This window comes from Peromyscus maniculatus, chromosome 13 (genome assembly GCF_049852395.1).
Source record: "Peromyscus maniculatus bairdii isolate BWxNUB_F1_BW_parent chromosome 13, HU_Pman_BW_mat_3.1, whole genome shotgun sequence".
NCBI lineage: Eukaryota > Metazoa > Chordata > Mammalia > Rodentia > Cricetidae > Peromyscus > Peromyscus maniculatus.
The window spans coordinates 59,034,687-59,060,899 of NC_134864.1; the positions used below are offsets into that span (position 1 = coordinate 59,034,687).

General features: G+C 43.5%; 1 protein-coding gene and 1 pseudogene across 3 annotated transcripts in view; both read right to left on the reverse strand.

Annotated features, from left to right (window-relative positions):
• The window catches only part of Mob4 (MOB family member 4, phocein), a 29,241-nt gene extending 14,321 nt beyond the window's left edge, over positions 1–14,920 (reverse strand). The window contains exons 1-2 of one of the 3 annotated variants that reach the window (XM_076550378.1): positions 14,760–14,920; positions 7,472–7,534 (exon numbers count right to left, since the gene is read on the reverse strand). In XM_076550378.1, the coding sequence (XP_076406493.1) occupies positions 7,472–7,534; positions 14,760–14,819 (123 nt within the window). In that variant the 5' untranslated portion in view covers positions 14,820–14,920. Of the gene's footprint in view, positions 1–7,471; positions 7,535–14,127; positions 14,375–14,759 lie in introns of those variants that run through there. The other 2 variants (XM_076550380.1, XM_076550379.1) reach the window with 2 other exon arrangements.
• A 5,483-nt stretch (positions 14,921–20,403) lies between these two features.
• On the reverse strand, positions 20,404–20,664 carry LOC102923984 (MICOS complex subunit Mic10 pseudogene; annotated as a pseudogene).
• Between the last annotated feature and the right edge of the window lie 5,549 nt (positions 20,665–26,213).

Consider the following 26,213-nt stretch of genomic DNA (forward strand, 5'->3'; position numbering starts at 1 on the left):
GGTGGTGCCACCCTTGGGCTGGTGGTCCTGGGTTCTGTAAGAAAGCAGGCTGAGCAAGCCATTAGGAGCAAGCCTTATGAAAGCAGCTCCCCTCCATGGCCTCTGCATCAGCTCCTGCCTCCAGGTTCCTGCCCTGGTTGAGTTCCTGTCCTGATTTCCTTCTTCGGTGATGTACTACAGATATGGAAGCATAAGCCAAATAAACCCTTTCCTCCCCAACTTCTGAATACGGTGTTTCATCACTGCAACAGTAACTATAGTTAGGACAGTGACTGAGGGGGCTGAAGAGAGTATCAGGTTCCCTGGAACTAGAGTTACAGCAGGTGGTTGAGCTACCTGATGTGGGTCCTGGAAACTGCACTCTGATCATCTGCAAGAACAGCAACTCTTAACCTCTAAGCCAGCTCTCCAACCCCAGGATTTAATACTCATTAAATATGCTACCAAAACGTTGATTATTCTTGGTAAGCCACAAAGTCATTTGTTACTAATTCTTAAAGTTTATTATATTAATACTATGTAATTAATATAAGAAATTTATCTGCAATCAATAAAACCACTATTCTTAGTATCAAGACAAAAACAGTCATCACAGCCAGGCATGATGGTATACACATGTAAACCTAGTACCCTGGAGGTAGAGTCAGGAGGATCAGAAGCTCAAGATCTTCCTCAGCTGTGTATCAAGTTTGAAGACAGCCTAGGCTACAGTGAGACCCTTACCCCCCCCCCCCAAAAAAAAGCAGGATGTGGTGGTAGTGTGTTCCCCAAAATATTGTGTACCTTAATAAACTTATCTGGTGTCAGAGAACAGAAAAGCCATTAGATACTTAAGATAGGCAGTGATAGCACACGCCTTTAATCCTAGCATTCCAGAGGCAGAAATCCATCTGTTCAAGGATACAGCCAAGCATCTCAAGAAAGCCTTTAATTTCAAGAAAGCGAGCCTTCAATCCCAGGGAGTGGTGATAGAAAGCAGAAAGGTATATAAGGCGTAAGGACCAGAAACTAGAAGCATTTGGCCTGGTTAAGCTTTTAGCTGGTTAAGCTTCAGGCTTTCGAGCAGCACAGTTCAGCTGAGAGCCATTCTGGATGAGGACACAGAAGCTTCCAGTCTGAGGAAACAAGACCAGCTGAGGATGTGGCGAGGTGAGGTAGCTGTGGCTTGTTCTCGTTCTCTGATCTTCCAGTTCACCCCAATACCTGGCCTCAGGTTTGATTTTATTGATAAGAACTTTGTAAGATTCCTGCTACAAGGACCTGAAGATGTGACTGGACTGCTACAACATCATGATTAGAGATGAGTTTTGCTTCTTATGAATGAGCAAAGAAAACTGCTGGGGATCTTTACATTTTTCCCATTTACTAATGTACCATGGGTATGTGGAGGTCAGAGGACAATCTGTGGGAGTCAGTCTCTACTTCCACCACCACCAGGCAGGCTCGATGACAAGTGCCTTTACCCAGTGAGTCATCTCACCTGCCCTATTAATCTGTTTTGAGACAGTTTCTCCCTGCCTCCACCTCCTGAGATGCCGGATACCCTGAGGTCAGAAGACAGCATCCAATCCCCTGGAACCGTACTTTCAGACTGTTGCGACATGTGGGTGCTGGAAACTGAACCCAGGTCCTCTGCAAGAGCAGCAAGTGCTCTTGACTACTGAGCAATCTCTCCAGCACCAAGAGTTTTGGATTTTTTAAAAATTATTTTCATGTGTATGTGCCTAATTTATACAAACCATATGTGTGGAGGGGCTCTTGGAAGCCAGTGTCATAGATACCCAGGAACTGAATTACAGGTGGTTGTGAGCTCACACATGGGTCCTGGGAACCTAACCTGGGTCCCCCTACAAGAGCAGTAAATGGTCTTTTCTTTTTTTTCTTTTTTTCTTTTTTTTTAGTTTTTTCGAAACTAGCTTTGGAGCCTGTTCTGGATCTCACTCTGTAGATCTCACTCTGGCTTCAAACTCACATAGATCCACCTGCCTCTGCCTCCCGAGTGCTGGGATTAAAGGCGTGCGCCACCACCGCCTGGCCATTAAGTGGTCTTAACCACTGAGTCATCTTTCCAGTCTCTATTGAGAGCTCTTTAAATGATGTAGTGGGAGCAGGGAGATGTGGTTAAGAGCACTGTCTGCTTTTTCAAAGGACCCAGGTTAAATTCCCAGTACCCACGTGGCAGCTCACAACTATCTGTAACTTCAGTTCCACTCTCACATACACACAGGCAAAACACCAATACAGATTTTTAAAAACACAGTAGAAAAAGGGGTAATGAGTAGGTCAGTTAGGTAGTATTTAGGTAATAATTTTATTCAGGTAGTAGTTTGGGTATTATTTATTTACGTAGTAATTTAGGATAAGAATGAGTAGGTTACTTAGTATTTAGGTAGTAATTTAGGGTATATAAATGACAAATTTGGTAGGAAATCAAATGGAGTTTTGTCTTTTTTTTTAAAGGCAGAACATCTTTCTTCTTGTTATATTTAACCCTCGAGCTATAATTATAATGACCTATACTCTATGTGAGAATTTCTAAAGCAGTTTTTAGAAGTAATGAGGCCACTAAGCACATAATCTAACTCAGACAAAATTATTTTTACTGTTTCCAGTTGGGTGACGATGGAATGAAGGCGTACCACCTTCTCCCACTGAATGAAAATTAACTGGACAGACTAACTGGCTCTGCATCTGAGTTCTCTGAAACATGAAGAGCAGAAGGAACAGAGCACCACTGAGCTGCAGTAAGCTTGCCAATGACTGCTCTTTCCAGCATCCCTCCCCAAAAACTGACAAACCCCAAAGGGAATACTACGATGCTGAAATCAGTCTAAGACAGCAGTTCTCAACCTGTGGGTCGTGACCCCTTTGGAGGTTGAATGACCCTTTCAGAGGGGTCACTTGAGACTGTCAGAAAACACAAATATTTACATTATAATTCATACCAGTAGCAAAATTGTAGTTATGAAGTTTTATAGTTTGGAGTCACCACACATGAGGAACTCTATTAAAGGGTCACACACAGTATAAGGAAGGCTGAGAACCACTAGTCTAAGGACTATTTCCAGTTCTGGCACAGGAGTGAAAAAAGCACTCTTTCCATGTGGGGGTAAATTCTCTTCTGGCTTGAATAGGAATAATGTCCCCAAGAAACTGAGTGGTGGGGTTGGGGATTTAGCTCAGAGGTAGAGTGCTTGCCTAGCAAGTGCAAGGCCCTGGGTTCGGTCCTCAGCTCTGGAAAGAAAAAAGAAGAAGAAGAAACCGAGTGGTTTGGTGACCCAGCTGTCATCCAACACCTTCACTGAGGCACAAAGCAACAGGACCCTCCAATCTCAGACTCAAACCTGCAGAACCCCCGGGCGGTGGAGGCGCACGCCTTTGATCCCAGCACTCGGGAGGCAGAGGCAGGTGGATCTCTGTGAGTTCGAGGCCAACTTAGTCTACAAATTGAGCTTCAGGACAGTGAGGACTACACAGAGAAAAGCTGTCTGGAGAAAAAAATAAAAAATAAAGTAAGACCTCCAGAATTATGACCTAAATAAACCTTTTAGACTCTGAAGCATTTCATTGTGGCAATGTTGAGTAATAGAAAAACTAAAGGAAAAAAGACACATGACCTATAGGATTCAATTAGCCACTTCTTCCTCATCAAAAACTATAGAAGCGGACCAGAAAGATGGCTCATCCACCTGCCAAAACTGAGTCTGATCTCTAGGATCAACAAGTTGGAAAGAAAGAAACAATACCCTTCAAGCTATCCTCTGACCTCCACGTGTACCCACACATCTCCCCCAATAAATGTGATTTTACAAAATGAACGGAGTACTAAGAGAACTGTCAACCCAGAATTCTCTATCTATCAAAATACAAATAAAGATATTTTCAAATTAAAGAAAACTAAAGGCTGAGGCCACAGTGTTTGATGGTATGTACAAAGTTCTGGATCCCTCCCAACATCAAAAGGCAAACAAGCAAGCAAAAAAAAAAAAAAAAAAAAAAAAAAACCTAAGAGAACCCCTAGAGAGCAAACTCTGCTAAAACAAAAAATCACTAAAAAGTTTTTCAGAGAGAGAAAGACAGAAATTTGAAACATCAGAAATAACAGAAATACAAGGCAGGGTGGTGAAAACCTTTAATCCAGAACTTAGAAGGCAGAGCAGGATGATGTCTTGTTTGAGATCAGCCTGGTCTACACAGTAAGCTCCAGACCAGCAAGGACTACATAGTGAGAACACATCTCATCTCAATAAAACAAAAGTAACACTGAAGTTGGGTATGGTGCCTCATGCCCCCAATTCTAGCACCTGGGAGTCAAGGCCAGACTACGCTACAGGATGAAACTGTCTCAACAAGCCAAAACAAAAGACACACTGTGTCAGTGAAATGGGTCCTGGGTAAAGGTGCCTGCTTCACAAATCTATACCATGAGTTCAATCCCTGAAACCAAAAGAAGGTCAAAGGGGAGAACCAACTGTGTAAATGTGTCCTTCTGACCTCCATACATGAACCATGGCCTACATTACCTTTACCCACACACATATACACACACAGTAAAATCATAATCTTTAAAAAAGAGTGAGTTAGGGATATACAGTTAAACGGTAGGGAAATGGCCTAGCATCTGTGAGGTCTTAAATTCAATGTTCAGTGTTACCAAAAGAAAATATCACTGTCTGACTGGGTTTCAATGACTGTCTACAGTTATATAAGGCAACAAGGAGGAAGTAAAATGGTAAGGGTCTTTCAACTCTAACAACAAAATACTGATTCTGCTTAAGTAGACTATGTAACATAAGACTTTAGTAATCTCTGCAATCACCAAAAAATCATAGATACAGTCAAAACTATAATTAAAACACAATGCTAAAATGTTCCAACAACCCTTCAAAGGGAACAAAGGACTGACTAGAACAGAAAGACAGACACAACATCATGCATGTAACAGTTCAGAACCTAGCACTATGTAAACCAGACAGAGTTGCTGCATACCTCTAATGCTAGTACTAGGAAGGTGGAGGGTTGGTCATCCTCGGCTATATTTCAAGTTTGAGATCAGCCAGGCAAATGTGAGAGCGTACCTCAAAAAAGGGCCCCTAGTTCCCAACTCCAGCCCCATTAGGGAGTAGACTCAGTGGCTAAGAGCACTGGCTGCTCTTGCAGAAGAATGGTTCAGTTCCCAGCACCCCCATGTGGCTGACAAGTGCCTATAACCCCATTTCCAGGGGATCTAATGTCCTCTTAAGACCTCTGCAGGCTGCTACACAACGTACAATCACACACCCTCAGGCACACAAACACATACACACAAATAAATTAAAATTTTTAAAAGAGAGAACAAAAACAAGTAATAAAAACTAACCTAAGTCTATTATAATAATCTTATATAACGTAATAGAGAAGTAGACAGAGACGAGTAAAATAAAAATGACCTGATTCTACGTTGGTTACAAGACATTTACTTCAGCTATGATGATGTGAGGAGGTTAGCTAGAAGTCTGGGCACAGCTCAGTAGAGAGTGCTTACTTAGCATGTGTGAGGCCCTGGGTTTCAACCCAACACAGTGACCTACCCAGGCCCCTAAAAAATAGTACAATAAAAATGTTACTTACCCCATACCTAATCTAATCTACTATTTTACACCAACCTCTTTGGGTTTTGTTGCTGTGACTTTACACACATCTTTTTCTGTTTTTACTGCAGTGCTAGGGAATCAAATAGTTCCTCAGGCATACGACCCAAGTGCTCTACCCCTGAGCCACACCTCTTCCTCCTCTATATCCCAATTTCTGCCATTCTTTTATTATTTATTTTATTAACTGAGAACTTCATACAGTATGTTTTGATTTTATTCACCCCAACTCTTCCCAGATACAACCCACCTCCTTACACCCCCCACTTCATGGCCTCTTTTTAATTTAATAACCCATTAACTCCAATTTGTGCAGTCCATATACTTCTGGGTATAGGGCCATTCACTGGATACTGGCTGAACTACCTGAAGCCACAGCCTTAAAGAAAACTACAGCCTTAAAGAAAACTAACTTTTCTTCCCTAGAAGCTATCAATTATCAATAACACTTAAGTTAGGGGTAGGGTGCTCATGAACCCCTTCCCACTCCATGCTAGAGTACTGACTGGCTTGAACTTGTACCAGGCAAACACAAAACAATTAACCCCTCAATATTGTTGTGGTTTGTTTTTGCTCTTTTTTGGGGGGCCGCCACCCAGCTTCCAAATAAATCACACATGGAAACTCATTCTTAATTATAAATGCTCAGCCGGGCTGGAGAGATGACTCAGAGGTTAAGAGCACTGACTGCTCTTCCAGAGGTCCTGAGTTCAATTCCCAGCAACCGCATGGTGGCTCACAACCATCTGTAATGAGATCTGGTGCCCTCTTCTGGCCTGCAGGTGTACATGCAGGTAGAATACTGTATCCATAATAAATAAATAAATCTTTTAATAATAATAATAATAATAATAATAATAATAATAATAAATGCTCAACCTTAGCCTGACTTATTTCTTGCCAGCTTTCCTTAACTTAAATTATCTTGTCTCTCTTTGGCTCCTGGGCTTTTCCTTTTCTATTCCTGTATATCTTTATTTGTGTCTTACTCCATTGCTTGCTGTGTAGCTGGGTGGCTGCCCCTGGGTCCTCCTCCTTCTCGGGCTCTATATCTCTCCTCCCAGATTTCTCCTTCTATTTATCCTCTCTGCCTGCCAGCCCCACCTATCCTTTCTCCTGCCTCACTACTGGCCGTTCAGATCTTTATTAGACAATCAAGTGTTTTAGACAGGCACAGTAACACAGCTTCACAGAGTTCACTTCACAAATGCAGCATAAACAAAAGTAACACACCTTATTTCGATCTTTAACAATTAACCATGAGTATTATTACTTTCACCAAGTTCCTGACTCTGTTCAATAGGAAAGCACCACCATTTTTTCACTGGGGTTGGAGCGTTGAACCTAACACAGTGTATTACGTGATTCTCAGCACTGTGTCTGACAACCTCCTAATATGCTGTCTCACACACACGCCATGCTATGGAAGCCCTCCTTGGAAATCCAGTGCTGTCTGTAGTGAATTATGTGATAGCAGTAATGAGCTAAAGGGAAGCATCTCAGTTTTCACATGTACTGAGGGTGTGAGTTATGAACTAAAATCATTATAAAGACATAACTCTCAAAAGCATGTTATCAAAGATTTAGTCACCAAATTAGCATTTTATTTCTATTTAGTTATTCTAAATTTGTCATTCAATTAATTTTAATTTTTAATTCATTATACATTCAAATTCCATAACATACTAAAATAAAATAAGGTTTGATTACAATGTTAAACGAACATTCCATTAACCCAGGGGAATCTGGTTTGTGCTCCCCACACACATAAAATGGGACTATTTAATACACTAAAGATATAGAATGCTTGTTATGAGGGTTGTAAAAGAAATTGTTATTACCTGTTGAACAGCAAGTGTACTGTCCATTTCATCAAATGATTCATCAGGCCAATTATAGAAATCCTATAAAAGTAAACTCATGGTTAAAGCACATACAAAGTTACAAGGATATAGTAATGCTACTATAAACATCAATCTTAATAAAGATCCAAAGCTTACACGAGAGTAGGAGAAAGACTTTACAATGTGATTACCAGCAAAATAATCTTAGCCAATATTCTTAAATAGATCCCAAGATTGTATTTAATTGAACTATACATTATTTTTTTTGCAACCACAAATCCCTCAAATACATTTCTCATTAATCTTTCATGGATTATTTAACTGGAAAGAAAAGTTCATCACCTTTTTTTGTTTGTTTGTTTACAATTGTGAGATAATACCCCTAAAAGTTGCACTGGAAAAATATGTCCAAACATAAAAAAAACTAAATCAAATTTTTGAAGAGCTAGCATTATTAGTAAGCAATTTCTAACTCCATAATATTATTTTAAACAAACAGCATAAATTACTATTCCAATTACAAATAAAGTTTTAAATTTCTAAATAGAAATATGACTCCCATCAAAAAGAATGTATCTAGGGGTTGGAGAGATGCTCAATGGTTAACAGCAACAACTGCTCTTCCAGAGGTCCTGGGTTCTATTCCAAGCACCAACATGGCAGCTCACAACCGTCTAGTCCTCGAGGACCCAGTGCCCTCTTCTGGCCTCTGTGAGTACCACATGCACATGGTGCAGGCAGCTGCCCAAACACACAAAACTAATTAAAACTGTAAATGTTTCTATGCAGAACTGAATGAAATGGAACAGCAGGCATGTACAGAGCCCTGGGAGTCATTCAATGTTTTCTTGTTGTTGTTTGTTTGTTTGCAGTTTGTTTTTCAATACAGGGTTGGTGTGTGTGTGTGTGTGTGTGTGTGTGTGTGTGTGTCTGTGTCTGTGTCTGTGTCTGTGTGTGTGTCTGTGTGTGTGTGTCCGTGTCCTAGCCGTCCTGGAACTCAGAGACCTGCCTGCCTCCTCCATCAAGTGCTGGGATTAAAGGTGTGATTAACCGGGAATATTTCTGTGGAGCACCTTGCAATGGTCTCGAATCCCCTTCTATCTGAAGCAGCAAGGTTTACTTACATATCCCACACCTTCCTTTTCCTTGTCAGTACTGGAATGAACCTAGGGTCTTACATATGCTAGGGAAACACTCTACCATTGAGCTGTATTTCTGGCCTTTTTTATACTTTTCATGTTCATTAAATGTTACTGACTGACCTTGAACTTGCAATCTTCCTACCTCAGACTCCTCCATAGCTGGAATTACAGGCCTGTGCCCAGACATGGCTCCTATGTATCTTTAATAAGCAGCACAGTTTCTGGCATAGAACTGTTCCTCAACCAATGTCTCTAGGCTAAAATGCAGGGGAGGGGGGAGTGTTATTAAGCCAATGACCTATTATAAACCTTTACTAACTAACAAAAGTTAGCGGAGGTTGGGGAAAAAAAGAAAACTCTAAGAATGCAGTGTATAACACCATGTGATTAAAGCTTAAGAAAATGAAAAGTGGCTAGGTAGCTCATGTCTGTAATCCCAGAACTCAGGAGGCTAAGGCAGGAGAACCACTGTTCAAGTTCAAGGCCAGCCTGGGCTACAAAGTGAATTCCAGGCCAGCCAGGACTACAGTGTGAAACCCTGTTTCAATTCCCTCCCTCCCTTCCTACCTACCCCTCAAAACAGGGAGAAAGAAGGATGGAGAAAATGACTTAGTCGTTAAGAGTACTGGCTGCTCTTTCAGAGGACCCAGGTCAGATTCCCAGCACCCACATGGTGGCTCACAACTGGCTGTGATTCCAATTCCAAAGGACCCGATGCCCTCTTCGGGCCTCCTCAAGCCAGTACGGGAATGTGGTGTACAGGCAGAACACTCATCTACCTAAAATAATTAACTTTTCTAAACTTAAGGAAGGGCCACTTGGTGGTGGCACATACCTTTGATCCCAGCACTCAGGGAGGCAGAGGCAGGCGGATCTCTGTAAATTCAAGGCCAGCCTGGTCTACAGAGCTAGTTCTAGGACAGCCAAGGCTACATGAAGAAACCCTGTGTGTTGGGGGAAGAGGGGAGATTAAGGAAGGAAGCACATTTATGGATATAATGCATATATTAAGCCATGTGTGGTAGTGAACATCTAAAATCCCTATACAGAAGAGGCTGAGACAAGAGACTGCCTCAAGTTGGAAAGCCAGCGTAATCTAGATCAAATACCAGGCCAGCTGGGGCTACACAGCAAGACCCTGTCTCAAAAAAACAAACAATTCAGGCATGGTGGTACATGACATAATCCCAGCACTTGGAAGGTGGAGGGCAGACGACCAGGAGTTCAAAATAATCTTCAGCTACACAGATAGTTCAAAGCCAGTCTGAGCTATGTAAGACTCCATCTCAAAAATGAGTTGGGGGATGAGGGAACACATATAGTAAAAAAACAAAAAGAACAAGTAAAAAAACAAAACAAAACAATTGCAACACGCAGGAGTAATGGCAGAGACCCCTAAGTGATAAGAATAAACTGAATGTTCAGCCATAAATGGACATCTATCTATATAGACCCTCCAGTGCCATAAGTGGATACCTCTATCCTCCCTCCAGTGCCATAAGTGAACACCTCTATCCTCCCTCCAGTGCCATAAGTGGGCATCTCTCCGTATCTCCCCCAATGCTGAGAAAACTTCATGGAAGAGGGAACAAAAAGAATCATAACAACTAGCCAGGGGGTGGTAGCGCACACCTTTAATCACAATACTCAGAAGGAAGAGGCAGGTGGATCTCTGAGTTCTAGGATCTAAGAACTGGAGGAAGGAGTAGACTGTTGTGGGACACTGTCCTGGGCATGATATGGCCACTGCTCTCTTAAACTCAAAGCATACTGGGTCTGTCATGGTGAAGGCTTCCAAGATTCTTCCTCAACCAAGCCCCAAGTCTACAGGCAGTTGTTGGGTGAAGAGACATCATTATCTCAGTAGTATAACAACTGTTAAAGGTGTCCCCAACCAGTAAACAACCCTAATGAAACTCATCTCACACACACACACAAAGAATACGACTGAAAACTGAAGGTATGAAAGTAGAGGGGGGCTACTTGGGAATTAGAGTGGATGGAAGGCGAATAGGGAAATACATTATACATGTACGAAAATGTCATCAAGAAACACATTATTATGTACAATTAATATTTACTAATAAAAATGTAAGAGCTAGGGAGATGGTTCACTTGATAAAGTGCTTGTCATGAAATCATCACAGAGTGAGTTCAGATCCCCAGTTCCCGTGTAATAAAACTGTGCACACTGCTTATAAGTGTGCATGTGCTAGGGACAGTAACATGAAGATCTCTGTAGACTGGTGGCCAGGCATTCCAGGTTTAATGACAGACTCTGTCTCAAAAAGGACGGGAGAAAGTGACTGAGGATCACAACGGAAGTTAGCACTCTGGCCTCAACACACACATACACTCTCAAATCTTAAAATAACTTGAAGCAAATTAAGAATGTTACCATAATTTAAAGCAAATAAAAATCATTTTAAACATTCTAAAGGTTCTAGGGGCTGGAGAGGCTCAGTGCTAAGAGCCCTTACTGATCTTACAGAGGACCTGGGTTCAGTTCTGGCATCCCATGAGGTGGCTCACAACTGCCTCTGACGACAGTCCAAGGGATCAAATATTCTCTTCTGGCTTTCATGGGCACCTGCGTTCATGTGGTACACAAAAACTCACACACACATACACATAAATAAAGAATAATTTTTAAAATTTAAAGATTATAGAGGACTTGAGTTGGAATCCCCAGCACCCAATTAAAAGGGGGGGGGGGCATGATGGTACTGGAGGAAGGCAGAGGCAGGAAGATAGATCTGTGAGTTCAAGGCCAGTCTGATCTGCATACCAAGTTCTGAGTAAGCCAAGACTACATAAAAAGACCCAATCTAAAAGCCACAAAACACTAGGCTTGATGGCTCACATCTTTAATCCCAACCCTGAGGAGGCAGAAGCAGGTAGAACTCTGTGAGTTCCAGGTCAGCCTGGTCTACACGTGACCTGTCAAAGAAGACAGAGAGAGACCACCAAAGACAGAAAGAGAGCAGAGAGCACATGGGCTAGCCAGCCAGCCACAAATGCCTGTAGTTCCAGCATGGGCAGAGGGAGGCAGTTCTGGGAGCTTCCTAGCTAGTCAGTCAGCCTTTCTAATGAAACCATAAGCTTTGGGTTCAGAGAGACCCTGTCAAAAGCAATAGGCAGAGAGGGAGAGATAGCTTTCTCTGGTCTCCATGAACACATACAGAAGACACCCACTCATGCACACACAAAAAACTTTTAAAGGTTAAAATTATTAGCGAAAATGAAAATATTAGCAAACCAGGAGTGATGATACATGCCTGTAATCCCTTCATTGTGGAAGCTGGGGTAGGATTATCAAGAGTTCAAGGCTTACAGGAACTATATGGTGGTTTCCAGGACAACCAGGCTTCTTTCTATCTAAGGCCCTGCCTCAAAACAAAGTCAATAGTGTTGGCCCATAGAGGAAGGAGGACAGGGAATTCAAGGTCATCCTTGGATATACAGAGTTTCAGGCCAGCCAGGACCACATGAGACCCTAAATAAATAAATAAATAAATAAGCAAGCAAGCATGCATGGTGTGTTTTTATATAGATAAGATAGATAGATAGATAGATAGATAGATAGATAGATAGATAGATAGATAGATAGATAAAAAATGGTGGGGAAGCTATGGCAGAAGAATCAAGAATTCAAAGCCAATATAGACTCCACAGAAAGTTTAGGCTGGCCCAAGATATAAAGCAAAATTATCTCAAAAATAAAAATAAATTAGCTCATAATTAAATGTTTTGACACATAACTGTACATTCATTAGACACTTAGGGGGAAAACAAAATCTACCTTAATAAATGGACTCATTTAATTCAGTCAATGCATGCTAAAAACCAACCATGTATTGTCTATATTCTAGTCTAACCAATTTTAAAACGTTCCACAGCACACGCCTATGACTAGCACTCAGGAAATGCAGGCAGGATGAAAAGTTCAAGGTCATTCTCAGCCACTTAACTCTGTTCAACACAATATACATCATTTTAGAACAGATCTATTTCTTTTTTTTTTTTTTTTTTTTTTGGTTTTTCGAGACAGGGTTTCTCTGCGTAGCTTTGCGCCTTTCCTGGAGCTCACTTGGTAGCCCAGGCTGGCCTCGAACTCACAGAGATCCGCCTGGCTCTGCCTCCCGAGTGCTGGGATTAAAGGCGTGCGCCACCAACGCCCGGCAGAACAGATCTATTTCAATGAAGAAGAGTTGTGTGATAAACAGGGAAGGCTGCTTAAAAGCAGGGTTTTTTTTCCTTTTAACCTCATTTTTCCTATTACATTTTACTTAATCTTAACTTATAATAAAGTGGGGAAATGTAAAATTGTTCACATGTGACCTACTCATAAAAGCATAGCCAAAGGACATGTTGCATTATTTATTCTAAATAATTTTTCAAATTTTTAAACTTTCATCTAAAGATAAAGCTGAGAGACAATGTGCATGCTTAATTTACCACAGGCAAAGTCCTGGATTTAATCCCAAGCACCAAGAATTTTTTTTTTTTAAGGAAGTGATCACTTAAGAATTAGAAAAAAAAATGTTGCCTATGTACAATAATAGTTATTTGAAAAAATAACTCTTAGAAAGAAAAGCTGTCAAATAGTAAAAAGTATACATAGTATACAAATTTCCAACAAAACGAAGACAAAATGTCAACAGAAGGAACTGACAATTCATGACTCCATAAAGGCTTCCAAAGCAATTCTCTAGGGCTAGGGATGTAGCTCAGTTGGTGGAGAGCTTGTCTAGCAGGCACAAGGTCCTGGGTTCACCATTCCCCAACACTGCATAAGCCCTGCACGGTGGTATGTATGCACTGTGGAATTCCAGCCCTGGAGTGGTGCCAACAGGACGACCTACGAGTCCAAAGTTATCTTCAACTACATAGTCAATTCGAGGGGAGCCTGATTTTGAGACCCTTCTCCCAAACAAAAAAGAACAACTCTCTAAACCAGACGTGGTGGCCGGCCGCAGAGGCAGGCGGATCTCAGGTTCAAGCCAGCCTAGTCTACAGAGCTCCTACCAGGACAGCCAGAGTTACACAGGGAAACCCTGTCTTGAAAAACAAACAAACAAAGGGCATAATTATCTAAAACTCAGTAGCATGAAGTACCTTGATTTTCACTTTTCTTAAAAATTACGTTTTCAACAGAAAAGGTTTACTCAGTACACGGTAAGAGGCAGCAGGCTAGGCAGCAAGAAGGCTGCTAAAATTACATTTTAAACGCATCTCTTCTGATTTTAGAACATCAACACTCCGTGACAGGCCGTTTCCGCTGGCCGATTAATCCTATCAAGTTCCAACGTCAATTCGTTGTTATACCGGGAAGCAGCCCACGTTTGCACTTCCTAAGCAGCACCAATTGACTCCCCAATACTGCCCTACTAAAAGGGCTATTAGGGTTTTGTTTTTTTTTTTTTTGTGGGGGGAGGGTTCGGTATATTATCATCAGCTCGCTCCGACGACTGTCCACACGCATTAGCAGGGAAATTCGCAAGGACGGACCTGTAACAAGTCGCAACCTGGTCGGTGAAAAAACTTGCTGGACCAGTGCAGGGGGAGCAGGAGGGAGTGGTGGAAAAGACGAACCCCGGGAGGAGAAAGCAAACCCTCGCCACCTGCATCCGGCTAGACCAACTGGATGGAGCCGATCGGCAGGTACGTCACCGGGCAGTGTTTACAGCCCTCGACGCCGGCGGTCGGGACGCGGGCGCGGGCACGGCCCCCCGCCGCCGCCGCCGCCACCGCCACCGCCACCACCACCACCACCCCCCGGTCCCCAGCTGGCCCACTTGACGCCCCGGCGCCGTCAGCTGCCACTCACAGCAGGCAGCGCCGCCAGCGCCGCCGCCGCCGCCGGTGACAGGCTTCGGCCCTGGGCCTCGGCGGGCACGCCAGGGCCCGGCTCCTTGCAGGCCTCCCCCCACCCCCCAACCAAATCCCGGGGAGGCCGCCGCCGGGGCCGCGCGGCTCCGGAAGCGCAGGCCGGGCCACCAACCACGGCCCCGGGCCACCAACCACGGCCCCGGGCCGCCCCGAGCCCGGCCTCTCCCGGGCCCGGCCTCCCGCCAGCAAGGAGCGCCTCGGCTCGGCCCCCGCGCGGAGCCGCGGGGCAGGGAGGCCCCGGGAGACGATACCTGCGCCTTCGTGCCTGGCCTGTTCCGCCTCAGCACTGCCGTCCCCTCCGCCATGACCATAGTGCCAGCAGCGTCTGGGCGGCTGGCGTCGGGACCCGGATGTGGGGGGGGGGCCGGCGGCTTGCGCGGGGGGCGGGGCGCTCCGGGCGGCGGCGGCGGCGGTGGCGGGGAGGGGCGGCGGCCTGCGCAACAGCCGCCGCGCACGCGCACGCGCGGGGCACGACGGGAGGAGTCACCCAGCAGGCCTCCGGTGGCGGCGGCGGCGGTGGGAGGGGCCCAGCAGGGAACGGCCGGGGAGTTTCCGCCCGCCCCTGGGGCTGAAAAGGAAGGTGCGACCGGAAGCTGGGGTCCAGAGCCGCTGGCGAGGTCTGGGTCGCCGCCGGGTGGCCGGAGCGGGCGTCACCCGTGGGCGTTTGTCCTCCCCACGGCCTGGACGCTGGAAGGGCCGTGGGCACCGCAGTGGAAAAGCTGGCCATCTCGGGAAACGCTGTGTGGGAGCCAGGGCCTCCCCGGAGCACCGGGGCTGCGACACCACCCCGGAAGTTCAGGGACAGCAGCCCATGCCAGACGGTCTGGGATGTTTGCACGGAGCCTTGGTGGAGTTAACCCCAAATCAGATGGGCTGGGGCCCGTTAAAGCGAGGGGAAAGACAGGAGGCACTGATAAGCGTTGCTTCTGTGGGCCTCTCGCTTAAAAGCCAAGGACTCTCTCAATGACAAGTTGGTGTCCGTAGATAAAAGACCCAGATTCTAAATTTAAAAAAAATAAAATAAAAAGATGCCCATCATGAGCTAGAAAGTGCACATTTGTTATTGTGCTTTAGAAAGGGTTCAAGTCAGCTCGGAAGCAGGAGGCAATGGCTAGTCCGGCTTGATGGGTGTTATAAATTTTTATAAACAAAATTCCAATTCTGTTTTTAAGCATTGTGGGTTTTTTGTTTACTTGTTTTTGTTGTTGTTTGCTTTTTCTTTTTTGGGACACACGGGCTCATTATGTAGCCCTGCTGTTCTCTGAGATCTGCCTGCCTCTTCCTTGAGTGCTGTCCCACCACACACAGGCTTAAAGGTTCACACCTGTAGTCCACCTCTGGAGTTCCAGGTGATCTGACACCTTTTTCTGAACTCCTTGACACATGCAGATAATAAAAAAACTTGTACACATAAAATTAAATAAATAAGCAAGAAAAAGTTAAAAGAATTCTTTAGAATTCAAAACCAGCATGGTCTACATAGAGTTCTAGACCAGGCTGAAGAACCTCTGTCTTCTCTCACTCCTCTCCAAAATAATGAAAATAAAAAATCCACAGCACTTTTTACCAGAATCTTTTTTTTTTTTTTTTTTTTTTTTTTTCCCAGAGAAGAAAGGTTTTGGCTTACAGTAGCAGGGGATTTCATTTAATCGTGCTGGGGAAGTTGTGGGCACTGGGGAGACTCCCTTTATAACTGCGAGAGCCTGAGGTAGGCAGACCCTCACATGGCAGCTCGGAAGCACAGGGCTGGAGCTGGAGCCAGAAGTTGGTATCACCACCAAGGCCCACCCAAAGTGACCCACTCATTACACAACCTCCAAATAGCATCTCAAGCTGAAGACCAAGGGTTCAAACACAGGAACTGGCCAGGCATTATGGTGCACACCTTTAATCCCAACAGATGCAGGCAGATCTCTGTGAGTTCAAGGTAAGCCTGTTCTACAGAGAAGACACTATCTTTTAAAAATAAGACAAATCAGTGGAGGAACTGCCTCTCAGACTGTCCTATGGGCATGTCTGTGGAGCAGTGTCTTAATTAATGACTGGTGTGGTGAAAGGACCAAGCAGACACCATAACAGACTGCTCAGTCCTCTCTCGGAGACCAGGCCTCAATTTCAGTTTCCTGAGACTTGAGCAAGCGGTTTCTGGGAGGGCTATGAACAAAAGACATAGTCCTTGCAGTAGCTCCCTTTCTGCACGTACTCTGACCGCTCAAGGTTCAGTCAGTTGTTTACTGTCTGGGATCCCTCACCAACTTAGAGCTACATGCATGAGTCAATGTGAATTTGCTAGGCCAACCAGCCCCCATGGCAGCTCAAGGACAAAGCCTGGGACTTGTCCAGGCCTGCTCAAAAATGATAACTGTAACCCCCCAACCAGTAAATTCAAAGGTTACACACCCTCACCCAATCATATGACACCAAGGCTTGTACTACCCTGATTGCGGTTTTTCCCTTTGAAAACCCCTCACCCTGAGAGCTCAGGGCCGTCCTCCTCCACCTGCTGTGTCAAGTGTTGGACGAGGACCAAGCCCGAACTTGCTTGTTATCAATAAACCCCTGTGTGTTTTGCATCAGATATCAGCTCTGTGGTGGTCTTGCTTGGGGGTCTTAAGATGTGGCCACAACAGTAGGAGGGCCCAGCCCACTGTGGATAGTACTAGCCCTGGGCAAGTGGCCCAACATTGTTTGAGAAATTTTATAAGCTGAGCAAGCCATGGGAAGTGGCCAGAAAGCACTGTTCTTTCATGGGCTCTGCTTCAGTTCCTTCCTCCAGGTTCTCACCTTGAGTTCCTGCCCTGCCCTCCCTCAGTGATGGATTGTTACCTGGAAGTGTAATATGAAACAAATCCTTTCCTCTTCTAAGTTGGTGTTGGTCACAGCAACAGAAAAGCAAGCTAGGAAGTGTGTCTGTGTGTGTGCCATGTGTGTGCATACAGGTGTCCTTGGAGGCCAGAGAGGGTGTCAGATCCTCTGGAGCTACAGTTGCAGGTGGTTGTGAGCTGCCTGGTGTGGATGCTGAGAACCAAACCCAGGTGCTCCAGAAGAACCAGGAATCACCAATTCTTACCACTGGTGCTTACACTAATGCACTGGGAACTTCGGGCAAATAAAACTTAAATATCGTCTCTCTACCAGAGACAGAGGAGGGATCTATAAGACAGCAGAGGGCTGCAGATGTCTTCCATCTTTAGGCAATTCCATTTCACTCCTAGTATTAAGTTTAAAATTTCAGGATTTATCTGTACGTTCCCTGAGTATAGATAGCAATTAATTTACAATTGAAGATCATCTTAATGTTTTCTCTCTCTCCCTCCCCCTCTATCTGTGTTTGTTTCTGTTTGTTTGTTTTATTTTGAGAAAAGGTTTCTCTGTGTAGCCCTGGCTATCTTTGAACTCACTCTGTAGACTAGGCTGGCCTCAAACTCACAGAGATCCATCTGCCTGCCTCTGCCTCTAAGTGCTGGAATTAAAGGCGTGAGCCACCACCGCCCAGCATCTAAATGTTCTCTTAATTCCAAGTTTGTTAAATTATTTCAGTCCATTTAAAGACAGAAAGAGAAAGGAAGGAAGGAAGGAAGGAAGGAGGGAGGGAGGGAGGGAGGGAGGGAGGGAGGGAGGGAAGGAAGGAAGGAAGGAGAGAGAGAAAGAAAGAAAAAGAAAGACAAAGAGAGAGAGAGAGAAAGGAAGGAAGGAAGGAAGGAAGGAAGGAAGGAAGGAAGGAAGGAAGGAAGGAAGGAAGGAAGGAAGGAAGGAAGAAAAAGAAAGAAAGGTATATAGCAAATGTTAAATTCTGGAGCACATGCTATTTGGGAGGAAGAGGCAGGAAGATCAGGAGAAGTGCAAGGCCACCCTGGGCTAAAAGAGACTGTCTCAAGACAATAAATTCAGTTCATTCCCTTTGAAAAGTCCAACAAGTTTGCATGGTGATGTCAACTGTGACCTTTCTCACAGAGAGAGCCTTGCTCTTTGGAGTGGGCTGAAATGTTTCTACTTCATAACCTTCACATTTTCATTCCTGTCAGTCTACAGATAAGATCTCCACACAGGAAAAGTTGACAGCAGAGTAACTTGAGGGAAGGAGAGGAGAGAACTATAAAAAGAATGAAGTCAAGGGTACAGGTACAGCTCAGTGGAAAACCTGGGAGGCTGACTTGGGGTTGATCCTCAGCAATGAAGAGAGAGACAGGGAGACAGAGGAGAGAAGGGAGAGTGGGGGAGATAAAGAAAAATTATCTTAATCATCAAGCTAGAGAGACAGCTTAGTAGTTAAAAGTACTTACTGCTCTTACAGAAGACTCAGCTTCAGTTCCCAGCACCCACAAGATGGCTCACAAGTGCTCATAACTCCAGCTCCAGAGGATCCAGTGCCCTCTTCTGGCCTTTATGAGCACCTGCACAAGCATGCCCATACACATACACACAGACACGCCCCATACACACTATCTTAGTGTTATTATTGCTATGATGAAATACAATGACCAAAAACAATACAGGCAGGAAAGGGTTTATTTGGCTTACATATCCTGAATCACAATCTACTGGGGGAAGCCAAGGCCAGAACTCAAACAGAGCAGAAACCTGGAGGCGGGAGCTGATGCAGAGGCCATGGAGGGGTGCTGCTTACTGACATGCTCCTTATGGCTTGCTCCGCCTGTTTTCTTATGGAACCCAGGACCACCAGCCCAGGGGTGGCAGCAACCACAATGGGCTTGGCCCTCCTACATCAGTCACCAAAAAACAAAATTCCCTACAGATGTGCCTACAGCCCATCTTATGGAGGCATTTTCTCAATTGAGAGTCCCTTCTCTCAGATGACTCTAACTTGTGTGAAGTTGGCATAAAAACTATCCGGAACATGCACACACACATGAATAAAAATAAAATAAAATCTCTAAAAAAAATCCTGATGTTTGCCAGGCGGTGGTGGCCCACGCCTTTAATCTCAGCACTCAGGAGGCAGAGCCAGGCCGATCTCTGTGAGTTCGAGGCCAGCCTGGACTACAGAGTGAGTTCCAGGAAAGGCACAAAGCTAAACAAACAGGGAAACCCTGTCTCGAAGAAACAAAAACAAACAAAAAAAATCCTGGTGTTCATGCCTGTTAATAATAGTTTGAAGAAACTATTAAGTGTTTCTTCATTTGAAATGAAGATTGTGTTCAGCAGTTCTCTTCCTCGTCTTGTGGAGTATGAAAGCAATAATTAAACATTAACAGAAATTTAGAAATGTTTATAACAAACCATGCCTGCCAGAAAACCAGGGAGGCTGCCTATAGACCTCTCTCTGTTCCCCCAGATCCAACCCCCCTATTTCATCCCCTACTCTGCTGCCGAACACCCTTGGCATCATTCCCTGCCCCTCTGTTCCTATTTCCTGTTGTCTTAGGATTTTCATTGCTGTGAAGAGAAATCATGACCACAGCAACTCCTACAAAGAAAACATTTAATTGAGGTGGCTCACTTACAGTTTCAGACGTTTAGTCCATTGTCATCATGAAGGGGACATGGCAGTGTGCAGACAGACAGATGGTAGCTGAGAGTCCTACATCTTGAAGGCAACAGGAAGTTGACTGAAACACTGGGTGGTATCCTGAGCACAGGAAACCTCAAAACCTGCCCCCACCGAGACATACTTCCTCCGTCAAGGCCATACCTGTTTCTTTTGGGGGGTGGGGGACTTCCCATTTTTAATTTATTTAAGATTACCTCCTTGCAATTTCCAAAGAGAAAATACAAAAGAAACAGACCTGGTTTCAAACACATAAACAGTGGCTTGAGTGGAAAGCATTCCTGGTGACACTGTCATCGGAGGTCAGCACACTCCAGGGCACGTCGGCGTTCCTGAGGAATAAACTTGGTTTCTCTTTCCTCCCACTGGGAGGTTCTCAGCGTGCGTCACTGCCCTTTGACATAGTTTCCACGTAGAAGATACGGGGCCTGCACGTCATCCTGACGGTGGGATAGGCCATCCCCAGTCCCACGCCGGAACCGAAGGCTAATGGCCACATTCTTCTTTTAAAGGAGGTGAGAGAGAAAACAACTCCTAATCCAAAGCCAGTACCGAGCTTCACCTCCACATCGGCCATGCAATGGTCCCACTTTCTGGCGAGGTCGGACTCGGACATGTTCCCCACCAGCAACTCCAGAGCTCCTCATGCCCACGCCCCCCCCCCAGCTGATCTCTTGGCCACACCTATTTCAACAAAGCCACACCTCCTAACAGTGCCACTCCCAATGAGATTATGGGGGCCAATGACATTCGAACTACCACACCTGTGGATCCCGTAGCTCTTCCCCCCAACCTTCCTCTCCTCACTTGCTGCTTTGTCCCAGACCTGAACCAAAGCAGGCACCCCCTGCTAACCCAGTGGATGCTCCTCCCAGGACAACAAGTAGGCTGGAGATGGACCTACACCTCTCCGACTGCTCCTGAGATCCAGTCCCCCCAGCTCTGGCACAGAAATTTGCTGTGGTCTTCCTTCCCTCTCTGACCGCATCCCCAAGGGATCACAAAGACCTTCTCCAACCTTCCCTCCCCCAACTCATCCCAGGACCCCAGCCCCCAACATCAGCAGTCGGTTCCTGTTAACACACTAGATAAGCAGGCCAGAAAACGGGCAACACACAGACATTACACTCTCCAAAAATCCAGAGAGAAAACAGAAACCAAGGAACAAAATACCCACCCAACAAAGACAATCCAGAAATCAGCATCTACACCAATAATCATCCCAAACCCAGTTGCCTAGACACCAGTGTAAAAACACAATCAATAACAGTCAAGGCAATGTCTCCTTCATAGAGCCCAGCTGTCCTACCACAGAAGACCCTAAATATTCCAACATAACTGAAGCAAAAGCAAAAGACCTTAACACCAACTATATGAAGATGATAGAGGTCCTTAAAGAGGAAATTAATAAATCCAAGAAAATTACAAATAGTTGAAGGAATTGAATAAAACTGTTCAAAACCTAAAAATGGAAATAGAATCAATAAAGAAAACACAGAGAGAATTCTAGAAATGAGAAATTTCGAAATTCAAACAGGAACTATAGAAGATACAATAGATAGAAGAGAGATCCTCAGGAGTTGAAGACACTGTCTTCACTGGGCGTGACTTGAGCATGTATGAGACCGCAAAGCTCACCCCCACAGTGACACACTTCCTCCAACAAGACCACACCTCCTAATAGTGCCATTCCATATGAGCTTATGGGGGCCAATTACATTCAAACTACCACAGATACAATAGGAAGAAGTGGATACATTGGTCAAAGAAAATGTTAAATCTAAAAACTCCTAACACAAAACATCCAGAAAATCTGGACACTATGAAAAGATGAAACCTAAGAATAATAGGAATAGAGGAAGGAGAAGAATCCCAGCTCAAAGGCCCAGAAAATATTAATAAAATCATAGAAGAAAAATTTTCTAACCTAAAGGAGATGCCTATCAAGGTACAAGAAGCATACAGAACACCAAACAGACTGGACCAAAAAAGAAAGTCCCCTACCACATAATAATCAAAACACTAAACATTCAGAACAAAGGAAGAATATTAAAAGCTACCAGGGAAAAAGACCAAGTAACACATAAAGGCAGACCCTGTTAGGATTATACCTGACTTCTCAATGGAGACTCTAAAACCCAGGAGAACCTAGAAAGATAAGCTGCAGATTCTAAAGACCACAGATGCCAGCCCAAACTACTATACCCAGCAAAACTTTCAATCACCATAGATGGAAAAAAAACAAGATATTCCATGATAAAGTCAAATTTTAACAATATCTATCTACAAATCCAACCCTAGAAAAGGTGCTCAAAGGAAAACTCCAACCTAAGGAGGTTAACTGCATCCGTGAAAAAACAGGGAATATATAATCTCACACCAGCAAAATCAAAAGTAGGGACACACACACTACCAACCACCACCAACCAGCAGTAACAACAACAAAATAACAAGAATCAACAATCATTGGTCATTGATTTCTCTCAATACCAATGGTCTCAATTCCCTAATAAGAAGACACAGACTAACAGAATGGATGTGAAAACAGGATCCATCCTTCTGCTGCATCCAAGAAACACCTTAAACCAAGGATAGACATTACCTCAGGTTGGAAAAATGTAGCAGGAATCCTAATTGGTCTTAATAAAAACCCAGAGCCGGATATCAGGGTAAATGCTGAAAGACCAGAGAGACAAAGGAACAAGCCACAGCCACTTCTCACCTCACCAACTCCTCAGCCAAAAAGATTGAGCTCCTTTCTTCTCCTGCCTTATATTCCTTTCTCCATCCAGCCATATCACTTCCTGTCTCAACCTCCCTACTTCTGGGATTAGGCATGTGTGCCTCCCGAGCACTGGGATCAAAGGTGTGCACCACCACATCTGGCTGACATTTCAATTTTTAGCATCTATGCCTCAAATACAAGGGCTCCCAACTTTGTAAAAGAAACACTTTTACAGCCTAAATCATATATTGACCCTCACACGCTGATAGTGGGAGACTTTAATACCCCACTCTCACCCATGCAGAGGTCATCCAGAGAAAAACTAAACAGAGAAATGCTTCAGCTGACTTTATAAACCCAATGGACCTAACAGTTATTTATAGAACATTTCACCGAAACACAAAAGAATATACCCTCTCTTCTGCACCTCTGCATGAAACGTTCTCAAAACTTGACCACATGCTTAGACACAAAGAAAGATCCAACAGATAAAAGAAAATTGAAATAACTTCCTGCATCCTATCAGACCATCATGGATTAAAGATGGATATCAGAAACAACAGAAATCTTTTTTTCTTTCTTTCTTTTTTTTTTTTTCTTTTGGTTTTTCGAGACAGGGTTTCTCTGTGTAGCTTTGCGCCTTTCCTGGATCTCGCTCTGTAGCCCAGGCTGACCTCAAACTCACAGAGATCCGCCTGCCCCTGCCTCCGGAGTGCTAGGATTAAAGGCGTGCGCCACCACTGCCCAGCTACAACAGAAATCTTATAAACTCATGGAAACTGAACAATTCTCTACTGAATGAAAAATGGGTCAAGACAGATATGAAAAAAAGAAATTAAAGACTTTCTGGAATTGAATGAAAATGAATACACAAAATACAAAAACTTGGGGGACACAATAAAAGTGCTGCTAAGAGACAAGTTCATAGCACTTGCTGTGGATATCATTCTATATAAATAAAACACTGATGGCCAGGGACCAGACAGGAAGTATAGGCGGGACAAGGAGAGAGGAGAATTGGGGAAACAGGAAGAAGGGAGGAGAGACACTGTAGCCACCGCCAGGACAAGCAGCATGTAAAGACGCCAGTAAGCCACCAGGCATAGATTTATAGAAATGGGTTAATTTAAGATAGAAGAACAGTTAGCAAGAAGCCTGCCACGGCCATACAGTTTATAAGTAATATAAGTGTCTGAGTGATTATTTTATACGTGGATTGTGGGACTGCGGGGTTTGGTGGAACCTGGAGAAACGCTCTCCAGCAACAAGCACTAAGTGCCTACAGAAAATAAATGGGGAGATCTCATACTAGCAACTTAATAGCATGCCTGAAAGCTCTTGAACAAAAAGAAGTAATCATACCTAAGAGGAGTAAATGGCAAGAAACAATCAAACTGAGGGCTAAAATCAATAAAATAGAAAAAAAAAGAGAATAATACAATCAATGAAACAGAGTTAATTCTTTGAAAAAATCAACAAGATAGACAAACCCTTATCCAACTAACTAAAGGCCAAGAGAGAATATCCAAATTAACAAAATCAAACATGAAAAGGGGGACATAACAACAGATACTGAAAATCCAAAGAATCATACTTTAAAAATCTGTACTCCAAAAAATTGGTAAATTTAAAAGAAGTGGGTAATTTTCTTGATACATTCCACTTACCAAAGTTAAGTCAGGGTCATATAAACAGTTTAAATAGACCTATAAACCCTAGTGAAATCGAAGCAGTCATTAAAAGTTTCCCAATGACTAAAAGCCTAGGGCCAGATGATTCTATCACAGAATTCTACCAGACTTTCAAAGAAGAGTTAACACCAATACTCCTCAAGATAGAAACAGAAGGAACATTGCCAAATTCATTTTTGAGGCCACAGTTAGTTACCCTGATACCCAAACCACATAAAGATTCAACAAAGAATGAGATTTACAGACCAATTTCCCTTACAAACCTGGATGTAAAACTACTCAATAAAATACTTGCAAACTGAATCCAAGAACACATCAAAAAGATCATCCATCATGATCAAGGAGGCTTCATCACAGAGATGCAGGGATGGTTCAACCTATGAAAATTAGTAAATATAATCTACCATATAAACAAAATGAAAGAAAAAAAAACATGATCATCTCACTAGATGCAGAAAAAACCTATCACAAAATCTGTCATTTCTTCATGATAAAAATCATGGGGAGATTAGAGATACAAGGGACATACCGCAACATACATAATAAAGGCAATTTACAGCAAGCATATAGCCAACATCAACTTAGAGAGAAACTCATATCAATTCCACTTAAATCAGGAAGAACACAAGACTGTCCACTCTCTTCATATCTATTCAATATAGTACTTGAAGTTTTAGTTAGAGCAATAAGACAACTGAAGGAAATCAAGGGAATACAAATTGGAAAGGAAGAAGTCAAAGTATTGTTATTTACAGAGGATGTGATAGTCTACATAAGTGACCCTAAAAATTCACCATCAAATTCCCACAGCTGATAAACATTTTCAGTAAAATCACTAAATGCAAGATTAACTCAAAAATATCAGTAGCCCTCCTATATACTAATGATAGACTGAGAAAGAAATTAGGGAAACAACACCTTTCACATTAGCCTCAAACAATATAAAATATCTTGGGATAACTCTAACCAGGCAAGTGAAAGACATATATGATTAAAAACTTCAAGTCTTTGAAGAACATATATGTTCATGGATCGGTAGGATTAATATAGTAAAAATGGCCATCCTACCAAAAGCAATCTACAGATTCAATGCAATCAAAATTCCAAAACAATTTTTTACAGACCTTGAAAGGACAATTCTCAACTTCACATGGAAAAAAAAAAAACAGGACAGCTAAAAGAATCCCGAACAATAAAAGAATTGCTGGAGGTGTGATGGCTATTCTTGGTTGTCAACTTGATTATATCTGGAATGAACTACAATCCAGAAATGGAGGGCACACTTGTGATCTGGATCTTGAGGCTAGAAGACACAAGCTTTTGATCTGGATCTTGAGGTGGGATGACACACCTTTAATCTGGGCCACACCTTCTGCTAGAAGGACAATGGAAGAAGGAAAGGGGTGGATTCATTCTTTTCCTGTTAGCCCTCACCTTGTCAGCACATTCATTCCTTCACTGGCATTGGAGCCTCCTTCTTCAGGACTCCAGCATATACAAAAGACCAGCTGAGACACCCAGCTTCAGGGGACTGAGGAACTACTAGATTCTTGGACTTTCCATTCACGACTAGCCATTGTTGGACTGCACCCGGTAAATCATTCCAATAAATTCATAGATAGATAAATAGATAGATAGATAGATAGATAGATAGATAGATAGATAGATAGATAGATAGATAGATTGGCAGGTAGGTAGAGATAGAGAGATTCATTCTATAAGTTCTGTGACTCTAGGGAATCCTAATACAGGAGGTCTCAAGTTGTACTCCAGTGCTATA